At 47.6% G+C, this 13,503-nt stretch overlaps 1 protein-coding gene across 1 annotated transcript in view; it reads right to left on the reverse strand.

The window, feature by feature from the left end:
* The window catches only part of ano10a (anoctamin 10a), an 84,851-nt gene that overhangs the window by 52,082 nt on the left and 19,266 nt on the right, over window positions 1–13,503 (reverse strand). The window contains exons 4-5 of the mRNA XM_038810346.1: window positions 9,510–9,644; window positions 5,612–5,731 (exon numbers count right to left, since the gene is read on the reverse strand). Coding sequence (XP_038666274.1) covers window positions 5,612–5,731; window positions 9,510–9,644 — 255 coding nt within the window. The remainder of the gene's footprint in view (window positions 1–5,611; window positions 5,732–9,509; window positions 9,645–13,503) is intronic.

Below are 13,503 nucleotides of genomic sequence, written 5' to 3' on the forward strand. Positions count from 1 at the left end.
CCCCTGCTCCACCACTTGCTAGATGCAGGTCTTCTTGCCGTACCCACCATTCATTCACTGGCCATTATCTGTGAATATGGCTCTTCAAGCTCCTCCCAAGCAGTGAGTCACACACCAATTTCAAATGCTGCTTCTTTTAACAAAGATATATAAACTGTAACTGTAGAATTTAAACAGGTTATAATGAGGTTCGCTGGCGAGTGTAGAGGGCCTGGTGGTGTCAGGAGTGGCATGTTCTAGCAAGTTTCAAGACCGCCCCCCCCCCCCCCCCCCCCCCCCCCCCCCCCCCCCCCCCAAAAGCACAGCAAGTTCTTTAATGAAAAGCAGACGTGTGCCACTTATTTTTTTTTATATAAATTTAGATTACCCAATTATTTTTTCCAATTAAGGGGCAATTTAGCGTGGCCAATCCACCTACTCTGCACATTTTTGGATTGTGGGAGCAAAACCCACGCAGACACGGGGAGAATGTGCAAACTCCACACGGACAGTGACCCAGAGCCGGGATCGAACCTGGGACCTCAGCGCCATGAGGCGGTTGTGCTAACCACTAGGCCACCGTGCTGCCCATGTGTCACTTATAAAGGAAGCGCCACACTCAATCAGCCTTCTACTCCAAACAATGAGAACAACAAGACTCGAGGGAAAGGCAGTCCTTGTCTCTGGCTTGTGCAGCACCCTTTAGTTCAAGAAATAAGAGCAGTGATAGCAGACGTATTCCCTTTTCTTCATTCTTGGCATCCTCCACATCTGACAAGTGACTGACCAATTGTCATTAATCAGAAGTGGGAACCCTTACAAGAAAAGACTACAATAACTTGGACAGATCTGCCAAAATGTGGAGCAGTTGAGTCACCTTCCTCAAATTCCTTCTTTGACTTTTTAAAAAATATTTAGCTTGCCTCTGCGAAGTGCCTTGGGGTGCTTTGCCGTGTTAAAGGCGAGAAATAACTTTCAATCAAGTCAATAACTATTTGTTCTTACCACAAAGGCTAATTCAGCTGCTGTGCCTTTACCAATGTCGTTCTGTTTCTAAGAACACAAAACCATGCCAAATAGGAGCCGGGGTAGGCCCTAAGCCTCCTCCACTATTCAATAATATTATGGCCAAAATTCGTTAACTGGTCTACTTTCCAGGGGAGGCACGGTGGCGCAGTGGTTAGCACCTGCCTCACGGCGCTGAGGTCCCAGGTTCGAATCCCGGCCCCGGTCACTGTCCCGTGTGGAGTTTTCACATTCTCCCAATGTCTGGGTGGGTCTCACCCCCACAACCCAAAGATGTGCAGGGTAGGTGGACTAACCATGCTAAATTGCCCTTTCATTGGAAATAAAAAATTGGGTACTTTAAATTTATTTATTTATTAAAACTGCCCCACTTTCCCTCCAACCCTTAATTCACTTTGTGCACAAAAAATTAATTTTGTGCACAATAATCAATCCCCGAGATGCGACCAGGGAGATTGGGGGAGTGATGGATGGAGCTGGGAAGGTGGTGCGGAGGGGGGTAGATGTTAATGGGGTCTTCAGGGACTTCTATGGGGAACTGTACCGGTCTGAACCCCCGGTGGATGGGGGTGGAATGGGGCGCTTCTTGGACAAGCTGTGATTCCCGAGGGTGGAGGAGGAGCAGGTGGAGGGACTAGGGGCGCCGATCGAGCTGGAGGAGGTGGTCAAGGGGATAGGGAGCATGCAGTCGGGGAAGCAGTCGGGGCCGGACGGGTTTCCGGCGGAATTTTATAAAAGGTATGTGGACCTGTTGGGCCCCCTGTTGGTCCGGACCTTTAACGAGGCAAGGGAGGGGGGGGGCTTTGCCCCCAACTATGTCACGGGCGCTGATTTCCTTGATCCTGAAGCGGGACAAGGACCCTCTGCAGTGCGGATCATATAGGCTGATTTCGCTGCTGAACGCCGACGCTAAACTGCTGGCAAAGATCCTGGCCACTAGAATAGAGGATTGCGTGCCCGGGGTCATTCACGAGGACCAGACGGGGTTTGTGAATGGAAGGCAGCTGAACACAAACGTACGAAGGCTCCTCAACGTTATTATGATGCCGGCTGTGGAAGGGGAGGCGGAGATAGTGGTGGCATTAGATGCGGAGAACGCCTTCGATAGGGTTGAGTGGGAGTATTTGTGGGAGGTGTTGGAGAGGTTTGGGTTTGGGGAGGGGTTTATCCGGTGGGTGAGGCTGCTCTACGAGGCCCCGATGGCGAGTGTAGCCACAAATAGGAGGCGGTCGGAGTACTTTCGGCTGTACCGGGGGACGAGACAGGGGTGCCCCCTGTCCCCCTTGTTCTTTGCGCTGGCAATTGAGCCCCTGGCCATGGCATTGAGGGAGTCAGGGAACTGGAGGGGCCTGGTGCGGGGTGGGGAGGAGCATCGAGTGTCGCTGTATGCAGACGACCTGCTGCTGTATGTGGCGGACCCGGTGGGGGAGATGCCGGAGGTGATGAGGATTCTTAGTGAATTTGGGGGTTTCTCGGGGTACAAGTTGAACCTGGGCAAGAGTGAGGTGTTTGTGGTGCATCCGGGGGATGAAGAGGAGGGGATTGGTAGGCTCCCATTGAAGCAGGCAGGGAAGAGCTTCAGGTACCTAGGGGTCCAGGTGGCAGGGACTTGGGGGGCTCTGCACAAGCTCAACCTCACAAGGTTGGTGGAGCAGATGGAGGAGGAGTTTAAGAGGTGGGATATGTTACCGCTGTCACTGGCGGGGAGGGTGCAGTCTGTTAAGATGACGGTGCTCCCGAGATTTTTGTTCCTGTTCCAGTGCCTTCCCATCCTTATCCCAAAGGCCTTTTTTAGGAGGGTCAACAGGAGTATCACGGGATTTGTGTGGGCGCATGGAACTCCGAGGGTTAGAAGAGTGTTCCTGGAACGAGGCAGGGATAGGGGGGGGGGGGGGGGGGGGGGACTGGCGTTGCCCAACCTCTGTGGGTACTATTGGGCTGCCAACGCAGCGATGGTGCGTAAGTGGGTAATGGACGAGGAGGGGGCAGCATGGAAGAGGCGGCGTCTTGTGTGGGCACGAGCTTGGAGGCGCTAGTGACGGCGCCTTTGCCGCTCCCTCCAACGAGGTATACCACGAGCCCGGTGGTGGCGGCTACCCTCAAAATTTGGGGGCAATGGAGATGGCATAGGGGAGAAATGGGGGGGCTCGATGGAGGCCCCGATACGGGGGAACCATCGGTTTGTTCCAGGGAGCATTGATGGCGGATTTCTGGGCTGGCACAGGGCAGGGGTTAGGAGGTTGAGGGACCTGTTTGTGGAGGGGAGGTTCGCGAGCTTGGGGGTGTTAGAGGGGAAGTTTGGGCTCCCCCCGGGAAACATGTTTCGGTACATGCAGGTTAGGGCGTTTGCCAGACGGCAGATGGAGGGGTTCCCCTTGTTGCCCCCACGTGGGGTACGGGACAGGGTACTCTCGGGGGTGTGGGTTGGAGGAGGGAGGATTTCGGACATATACCGGGTGATGCAGGAGGCAGACGAGGCCGCGGTGGAGGAACTGAAGGGTAAATGGGAAGAGGAGCTGGGTGAGGAGATTGAGGAGGGTACGTGGGCGGATGCCCTGGAGAGAGTGAATTCCGCCTCATACAGTTCAAGGTGCTGCACAGGGCCCACATGACTGGGTCGAGGATGAGTAGGTTTTTCGGGGGCGAGGACAGGTGTGCGAGGTGCTCAGGGAGTCCAGCGAACCACGCCCATATGTTTTGGGCGTGCCCAGCGTTGGGGGAGTTTTGTAAGGGGGTAGCAAGGACGGTGTCGAGGGTGGTGGGATCCAGGGTCGAGCCAGGCTGGGGACTCGCAATTTTTGGGGTGGCAGTGGAGCCGGGAGTGCAGGAGGTGATAGAGGCCGGTGTTCTGGTCTTTGCGTCCCTAGTAGCCCGGCGGAGGATCTTGCTCCAGTGGAAGGTCTGGATTGGGGGGCGGGAGAACTGTGTACATGGATCTGTGGGATGTGGCGGGTGCTATCTCTTTCCCTTTTGTTGTTTGGGTGCTTTTTTGTTTTTCTTTTTCCTTTTGTTTGAAGTTGCTCTTGAAGTTGGGGGGGTATTGTTCTTGGGGTGTTACTGCGGTTGTTTGTCAATAGAGTCAAGATGTTTATATTTTGTAAAAATTTCAATAAAAATTATTTTTTTTAAAAAGTCTAATCAATCCCAGTTTGTAATGTGCCACTGAAATCACATCTAAACTCCAGAGAGTTTCACTCAATTCCTCCTCATAGGGAAGCCCTCTCACCCCAGCAATCAATCCAATTAAACTTTGTTGCACCCTCTCCAAGGCAAGTATGTCCTTCCTGAAGTAAGGACAATGGCACCCGAAGTGTAGTCACAGAAAAGCCGATATAACTGTAGGTAGACTCCCTTACACGTAAACTCACTCCCACCTTAATGTGGTCCTCTCTGTAACTCCTACTTGAATATGCTGCTTCCAGTTATCTGCCCTGCGTGCAGAAATCCCTGATCGCAAGATCAGATTCCACCAATTGCAATCAAGTCACAAATAAATTTCGAAGTCACCACACTCAGCCAATGATTTTAGATAACACACTGCAGGACTCACAGCGAGCAGTCTAACTTGCAACAAAGTCTATTTACTCAGGAAACAGTGTTCCTTTCAACCGGATCTCTGTGAACTTATAGCTTTAGCTTTGGCGTAACCAGTAAGGAGGCTCCTCGATTTGTGCTCAGCAGCTGGGAATTAAGTCTCTGAGCAACTGCTCCAGGTGATGGGAAGAGATCTCTTTTAATAAATGTAGCAATATTTTTTTAAAATACACGATCTGGAACGTGCTGCCTGAAAGGATAATCAGAATATTTCAAAGGGAGAATTGATTAAGTACATGGGAGGGGGCATGAGAAAAGAGCTTATGGCAGTGGGATAAATTGGACAACTCCTTCAAACAAAAAGTCAGTACAAACACGAGGACCCAAAGGCCTCTATCTGTGATGTATCATTATTATTTGATCTACAGCAAATAAAACTCACAACCACAAGTCCAGCGACACCTATTTAAAAGCAGGGCAAATTCTCCAGTAAAATGCAGGTAAGTGAAGGATAGTTACATATTACAATGTGCTTCAAGTCAATCCCAATCACTTACAGAAGTACAGTCTCCAGGCATGACTGACAGGGAAATTAATCAATTATCTCAACTCCACCAGGGGTTAGCGGTGTCAGCATTTGCAGATACTTTTGTTCCCAAAGAGCATATCTTCACAGGCACCTTTTTCCCTTAGGGGAATAGTGGGGAAGTGGTCAAACCCCGGGTTGATTATCAGTCCACTGAACCATGTCACGAATATCCCTTCCATGGCCAGCAAGTCCTGGCGGGATTCTGGCTCAGAGGCAGGGGTGCCACCACCCCACCACAAGACCTCCACATGCAGCCAATAAAGCATCAGGAGAAAGAATATCAGTTTACGGAGCACAGCGGTTCCCAGCCAGATGCCTGGGGGTAGTACATGAGCTGTTGCAACACAAAGTTGTGAAAGGCGGACTCTCTCTCCTCCAGGGAGCAAACACCACACACACACACACCTACAAATATCTGGCTTGTACTGGGCTGAGGTTTTATGCAAATATGACATTGATGATTTGCCAAATCTGATGACTTACCAAGGGGCTGAAAGGAAATCTTTACTCGCCGATACCAGAGGAAGCTGAGCTTTTTCAGTTCTGCCGGGTCATGTAGTGGATAGAGCTGAATTAGAAGCCTACTGGTTTGCAAACGGCGAACTAGATGAAAAAATGCGTTGTTCTTAATAGGTAATTATTTCTTTAAGACTCAAAAGTATAAAAATATTGCAAATACATAAAGTACTGAGAGAAACGAGTGACATTCAAGGTCGATTGAGCAGTAAACGTGCAGTTCCGTATTACTGTACGTGAACAAATGAAATTACTTCCAAAAGCTCCCTGCTGCATGCACGTATGCATGCAAGGAAGAGCATAAACCCTTGAAGTTGAAGGAGCTGCTAATATTAGAGGTCACACGGTCACACAAGGCCTTGATTAAAATCACCAATTTTGGACAGTGTTGGTCACAGGCCTAAATAAATAGCGAAACCAATTGACGCAAAACATTGGGTCTAGTCGATGATGCAACATTTCATTGGGGGGGGGGGGGGGGGGGGGGGGGGGTGCGCGCTATCCTGCAGTTCCCAAGACACCCAACTTTATCCGCTGCCTTCAAAAAACCTGGGGGTCATCACTTGCAGGCAAATCCTCAGGACACCTTGGAGCCAAGATTGGAGATCACACAAACCTGGATTATTTTCAAGGGAAGGTTTTATAGGAGGAGAAAAAAGAACATTCCTATTGACCAGTACTAGAGGACACAGGTTCAAGTGCACAAAGAACAAAAAGGGAGAAGCTAAAAGACATTTTAATCTGGCAGCACAGTGGCACAGTGGGTTAGCCCTGCTGCCTCACGGCACCAAGGTCCCAGGTTCGATCCTGGCCCTTGGTTCACTGACAGTGTGGAGTTTTCACATTCTCCTCGTGTTTGGGTGGGTTTCGCCCCCCACAACCCAAAGATATGCAGGGTAGGTGGATTGGATACGCTGAATTGCCCCTTAATTTGAAAAAAATGAATTGGGTAATCTAAAATTTAAAAAATATTTTAAAAAGACATTTTAATCCAAAAAGGTTGCCGTCACTTACTCGTAGGTTCATACAGAACAGGAGGAAGCCATTCAGCCCATCAATTCTACACTGGCTCTTTCCAAAAGAAGCACAACAAACAGCAAACCGAATAGAAAGTCTGAACAATAGAGTTGTAACAATAGAGTGGAAAGGAAGTCCAGATCGTGCTCTGTTCAGAATGTGCCTTTAGTGCAATATCCTCTTCTGATAACCAGAAGCCTAGCTCTTTCAGGCAGTTAAAGCAATGGACCAAATGCTGCTATAGGTACAGTGTCTCAAAACTGCCAGCCTCGGGATGGAGTCCATGCTGAATATCAGATCTTGCTGATTTACAGAGAAACGGAAATAGGAATCTTAATTCAATTATTAGGAGACGTGTGACATCAAATAAGTTTCTGATACAAGTTTGAAAAAATAGTGAAGGAGTAACATTTGAAAAAAAAATGAAATAAGTTGACTCACAGGCTCAGGTGGGGTCAAGGGTCATTTGGGCCACCGACCACAGGAAACCAGCGCACAATGCCAGAAGCTAGTCCAGTGCTGCACCATACCAACATTTGGGGCGGTACGGTGGCTAGCACTACTGCCTTACAGTGCCAGGAACCCGGTCGATTCTGACCTCAGGTGACTGTGTGGAGTTTGCACATTCTCCCCGCGTTTGCGTGGGTTTCCTCCAGGTGCATTGTAGAGATTCTATGAGCGTGGTATCTAGCCGAATTGTCCCACTGGGTTATCTTACTCATTTAATAACAAGTTGATGTATGGAAGCATTCTAGGATTAGTTATTGACATCAGAGTTTCACATGATTTGGATACTTTCGGTTTCCTGGTAAACCGGGATCATTTTTCTCCCCCCAAATGAAAAGGTCAAGAAGCATCCACTAAGTCAATCCAACTATCTATTGTTGCCAATATCTCATCTACAAGTGGGCCGGGACCAGGGAAAACCCCAGTGATGATTCACCAAGAGGAGAGGTGAAGTCAATGGTAACACCTTTCTCCTGCCCCAGCTGAGGTCATGTAACCTTGTCCAGATTCAGGGACCATAAGAAACAGGAGCTAGAGTAGGCCATTCGGCCCCTCGAACCTGCTCCAAAATTCCATAAATCATGGCTGATTGGATTGTGGCCTGAACTCCACATTCCTCTCCCCCCCCCCCCCCCCCCCCCCCCCCCCCCCCATAGCTCTTGACTCCCTTTTCAATCAAAAATCTGATTAGCTCAATCTTGAATATATTCAATGACCTGCCCCACCTAGCTCTCTGAGGAAGAGAATCCCAAAGACTAATGATTCTCCAAGAAGAAATTCCTCCATGTCGCCATCTTAAATGGGAGACCCCTTTTTTTTTTAAATGTATTTTATTATAAACATGTATCAAAGCAGGTTGCAGCAAATAAATACTCCAGGAAACATACTTCCCAACAATCAACTATACAGTCTGTACAGATTCCACCCCTCCCCCCCATCCCCCACCCCCCTGTGACGAACAGCTCCTCAAACACGGTCAGGGGAGACCCCTTATTTTTAACTGTACCTGATAGTTCTGGATTCCCCAGAAGAGAAGTATTTTCACACAGTAAGTGGTAAAGGCCTGGAACACAGTGCCTGGCGTGCGTGGCAGAGGCCATGTCAACGGAAACATTCAAAAGGGTTGTTATCTGAAAAGGATTAATGTGCCGATTTACGGGGAGAAGGTGGGGGAACGGCACTAAGTGAATTGCTCAATCGGAGAGCCAGTGCAGACATGATGGGACAATGACCTCCTCCTGCACTGTAACAATGCTGTGATATGTTAATTCTGTCCCTCCCTTCATAGATATTGTCTGGCCTGATTATTTCCAGCATATTCAGTTTTTTTCCCCCCCTCCAATAACTTATTCCATTTCACCAAGATAGAAGTTCCTTCGGAAATAGGCTTCATATTCTATCACCATAATTCTACTAAGCGCTTACTACTCCTGTAGACCCAATGTTTGTTTCTCGACTTGCTGCATTACCATTCTTTTGCCCTGCTCCATCATCCCTTTTGTCATTTCATCTCTACAGCCTTCCACCTAGGTTGCCAACTGTGATTAAATGTATTCCTGGAGGTTTCACCACATGACGTTTATCCCACACTCCAGCCAGTAGTCAGCCAACACATCCATGCTGGTGACGCAAGGCCTTCCTACACCAACTGGAAAGCAAATAGACTCACTACCCAATTGGGCGATGCTTGGCTGACTGTCAAACAGCCTTTCACCATCCAATTTCAATATTTCTACATCTGGTAAAGAGGAATTTTTAATGTCCCAGTGAATTTTCCCCAGGGTCGCACACAGCATGATCCTGGACATCGATCGTCAATTTCTGGAGACTCCAGCCCAATCTTGGAGGGTTGGCATCTCTACTTCCACCCCATCATAGCTCTTCCTCTTTTTGTTTATTCCTCTCCTCTCTTCTCCTCCCCATCACCCTGCTCCTGTTTGTGCTTAAAGCCTGCTCCATCTCTAACTTTTCCAGCTCTGGCGGGTCGTGGATCTGAAACATTGAACTGTTTCTCACACCACAGACACTGCTTGAGCTGTTGAATGTTTCCAATGTTTTCTGGTTTCATTCCATACTAACAATTGTTCCTGAAAAAACATTTTAAACCAACAGCTCAGAAAGAGAGGGAGTAACTGGCACTGTTGTACATGTTTTGTGACATGTGCTCAAGTAGACAGCATTCCATGATTCTACCAATTTCCTTTAAACGAATCCCCCCCCCAACCCAACTTTGTTCATGCTCTATGGCAGCTCTTAGATTTATTACCGTACTATTGCTTTCCCATTTCCCTGATCCTTAAGAATCAGTTGAAGCTGAAATTCAGAAGTATGAGCTACTCACGGATTGACTTCCCAGGATAAAGTTTGGCTCGTGGGTGGCCAGGTACCATGGTCTCATTTACTGCCCTCAGGTTTTCTAGTTCACGCTTGATGATGAACTGCTTTTCTCCCATGGTCAGAAAATCACTGTCGTCATCTGAAAACAAACATGATGCATTTATTATATGGCACTTTTAACACCGTGACCTGTTCCAGGGTGGTTCTCAGGAGCATCATCAAACAAAATCTGAGGCCGAGCCACATAAAGAGATATTCGGCCAAGTGACTAAACATTTGGTCAAAGAGATAGTTTTAAAGAGTGTCTTAAAAGGAGAGAGGGGCAGAGAGGCTTAGGGAGCAAATTGTAGAGCTTGGAGCCTTGGTAGCTGAAGGCATGGCAGTTACTGGTGGAGTGATTAAAATTGGGAACGTGCAAGAGACCAGTGATAAAAGTAGTGTTGCTGGAATTGTACAGGGCTTTGGTGAGATCACACGCAGAGTACAGTTTGGTCTCCGTATCGAAGGAAGGATTTACTTGCTCTGGACAAAATGCAATGTAAGTTCACTCCACTGATTTCTAGGATCAGTGGATTGCCCATTGGGGAGACCAGGCTTATGCTCTACAGAATTCAGAGAAATGAGGGGTGATCTCATTGAAACAGGGCTGATGAGGAGAGGCGGTTTCCCCAGGCCTGCTAGAATCAGGGGATGTTGTGGACTCATGGATAAGGACTTGACCCAGCAGGGCTGAGATGATGAGAAATGTCTTCGATCAGAAGGTGTGAATCTGGATTGCTCAACTGCAGAGAGTTGTGTATGCTTCATTGTTGAATGTATCCAAGACTGGGGAATCAAGGGATAAAGGGCAAAGTCAGCCATGGTCTTATTGAAGAGTGGAGTAGGCCTGAAGTGCTGCATGATCTACTCCGGTCCTCTAACTCACATATTCTGTTCTTGTATATGTTCTTAAAAATTAGAGGACCACATAGATCTCAAAGAGCTAGAGGGCTGAAGGAGATTTCAGAGATAGGGAGAGAGTGAGACCATAAGGGAGAGGGTGGGACCATAGAGGGATTTGAAAACAATGATGACTTAAAAAGAAACATTGTCAGACCAGGAGTCAATAGAAATCAATGAACACAAGGGACGATGGGTGAATGGGACTTGGTGTGAAAGGCAGTGGAGTTTTAGATGAGTTCAAGTTTTAAAAATGTACACGGTGGGAGGCGGGCCAGGGGAACGCTGGAATAGTTGAGTCAAAGCAAAATAGTTCACGAGTGAATGTACAGAGACTAGTGTGTACCAAGTTAGCATATCTGAGGCAGGGCACTACAAACCTCTTGGCATTAGGAAGTTTCCACTTTCTAACGATCAACACAAAACAAGCAATAATCGGGTTATTCTGACCTTTATTGTGAACTAATTACTGCTCGTATGCATCAAAATGTGACTGTTAAAAAATGACATCTATTGTATAACAATAACGAAAGACATTAGTTTTCAGCTTAACATATGTTTGGGCAGCACAGTGGTTAGCACTGTTGCTTCACAGCTCCAGGGTCCCAGGTTCGATTCCCGGCTTGGGTCACTGTCTGTGTGGAGTCTGCACGTTCTCCCCGTGTGTGCGTGGGTTTCCTCCGGGTGCTCCGATTTCCTCCCACAGTCCAAAGATGTGCCGGTTAGGTGGATTGGCCATGATAAATTACCCATAGTGTCCAAAAGAAAGAGATAGGTGGGGTTACGGGGAAAGGGTGGAGGTATTGGGATGGGATGGAGGTACGGCTTAGGTAGGGTGCTCTTTCCAAGGGTTGGTGCAGACCTGATGGGCCGAATGGCCTCCTTCTGCACTGTAAATTCTATGATTCTATGTATGACTGCAGAAAACGTTTCGCACAGTCAGAAGGTCATCAAATTCACAATCTCACTTCGAATAATTCTGCAAAACATTTGGAAGCTACAGAAAAAGATCAGTTTTTGTATCAATATCACTAACTGAACAATATTGATTATCTTGAGGCATTAGGCACATTGCATATAAACACTGCACAATCCATACTCATCTCAAAGTAAATGTTCTGGGTAAAATGCCAAGGCTTTTCGGCTGAGATTGGAAGGCTTTAATGTCAAATGTTTAAATAAGGCATTAAAAGACACAAAAGGCAATTTAGTGGAATAATTTTAAAACAGGTTCTCTAACGAACAAAGAAAAGCCCTCCAAACCTGCGCTGATCATGCTGCCCATATAATCTAAAACCTTCTAACCTAATAACTTCCTGGGTCCTTATCCCTCTATCGTCCCTGCTTCCACCACATCCTCCAGCGGCGAGTTCCAGATGCCCACTACCCTCTGTGTAAAAAAAACTTCCCTTGCACATCTCCTCTAATCTTTGCCCCTCGCACCTTAAACCTATGTCCTCTAGTAATTATCTCTTCCACTCTGGGAAAAAGCTTCTGACTATCCACTCTGTCCATGCCCTCCATAATCTTGCAGACTTCTATCAGGTCACCCCTCAATCCCTGTTGCTCCAGTGAGAACAAACCGAGTTTATTCAACCTCTCCTCATAGATAATGCGCTCCATACCAGGCAACATCCTGGTAAATCTCTTCTGCACCTTCTCCAAAGCCTCCACATCCTTCCGGTAGTGTGGCGATCAGAATTGAACACTATACTCCAAGTGTGGCCTAACTAAGGTTCTCTACAGCTGCAACATGACTTGCCAATTGCTATACTCAGTGCCGATGAAGGCAAGCATGCCGTATGCCTTCTTGACTACCAACTCCACCTGTGCTGCCACTTTCAGTGACCTGTGTACCTGTACACCCAGATCTCTGTTAAGGGTTCTGCCATTTATTGTATATTTCTCACCTGTGTTAGACCTTCCAAAATGCATTACCTCACATTTATCCGGATTAAACTCCATCTGCCATCTCTAGGCCAAAGTCTCCAACTGATCTAAATCCTGCTGTATCCTCTGACAGTCCTCATCACTATCCACAATTCCACCAACCTTTGAGTCATCTGCAAACTTACTAATCAGACCAGTTACATTTTCCTCCAAATCATTTATATATACTACAAACAGCAACGGTCCCAGCACTGATCCCTGTGGAACACTAGTCACAGCCCTCCAATCTGAAAAGCACCCTTCCATTGCTACTCTCTTCTTCCATGACCTAGCCAGTTCTGTAACCATCTTACCAGCTCATCTCTGATCCTGTGTGACTTCACCTTTTGTACCAGCCTGCCATGAGGGACCTTGTCAAAGGCCTTACTGAATGACAACATTTACTGCCCTACCTTCAGCGATCATCTTGTCACTTCCTCGAAAAACTCGTTCAGGTTAGTGAGACACGACCTCCCTTTCACAAAAACATGCTGCCTCTCACTAATAAGTCCATTTGCTTCCAAATAGGAGTAAATCCTCATGTAATGATTCATCAGTGGTTATCCCTTGATTCCAGGACGATGTCTACACAGGGTCACGAGTTTCTGCCACGGGTCTTCATGAGACTGAACAGGCCAATTTTTGACCCACAAATCCATCGGCATATGGAGCAGGATGTCCAACGAGGTCGTGGAATCTGTAGTGTAGGATTTCACAGAATCCGCACAGTGAAGAAAACCAAGGAGGCCATTCGGCCCATTGAGTCTGCACCGACCCTCTGAAAGAGCACCCAACATAGGCCCACTCCACCTCAAACCCGTGACCCCCACCTAGTCTGTAGGAGGAAACCGGAGCACCCAGAGGAATCCCACACAGACACAGGGAGAACCTGCAACCTCCACACACAGTTACCCAAGGTCGTAATTGAACTCAATGTGTTTCCTTTCCTTTCCTGCTCTGCTGCTGCTCATCATTATGCATTTGGATTCAAGGCACAATGCAGCTTGATGGAAAGGTTGTCACCATGTTGAACAATTGGTAGCAACCTCCTTCCAGTTATTGATGTCATTGATGCCGCACTTCAAGGAGAGCTTCAGAGTGTCTTTGAAGCCTCACCTTTATCCTTCCCT

Source organism: Scyliorhinus canicula, chromosome 10 (genome assembly GCF_902713615.1).
Source record: "Scyliorhinus canicula chromosome 10, sScyCan1.1, whole genome shotgun sequence".
NCBI classification, from domain to species: domain Eukaryota; kingdom Metazoa; phylum Chordata; class Chondrichthyes; order Carcharhiniformes; family Scyliorhinidae; genus Scyliorhinus; species Scyliorhinus canicula.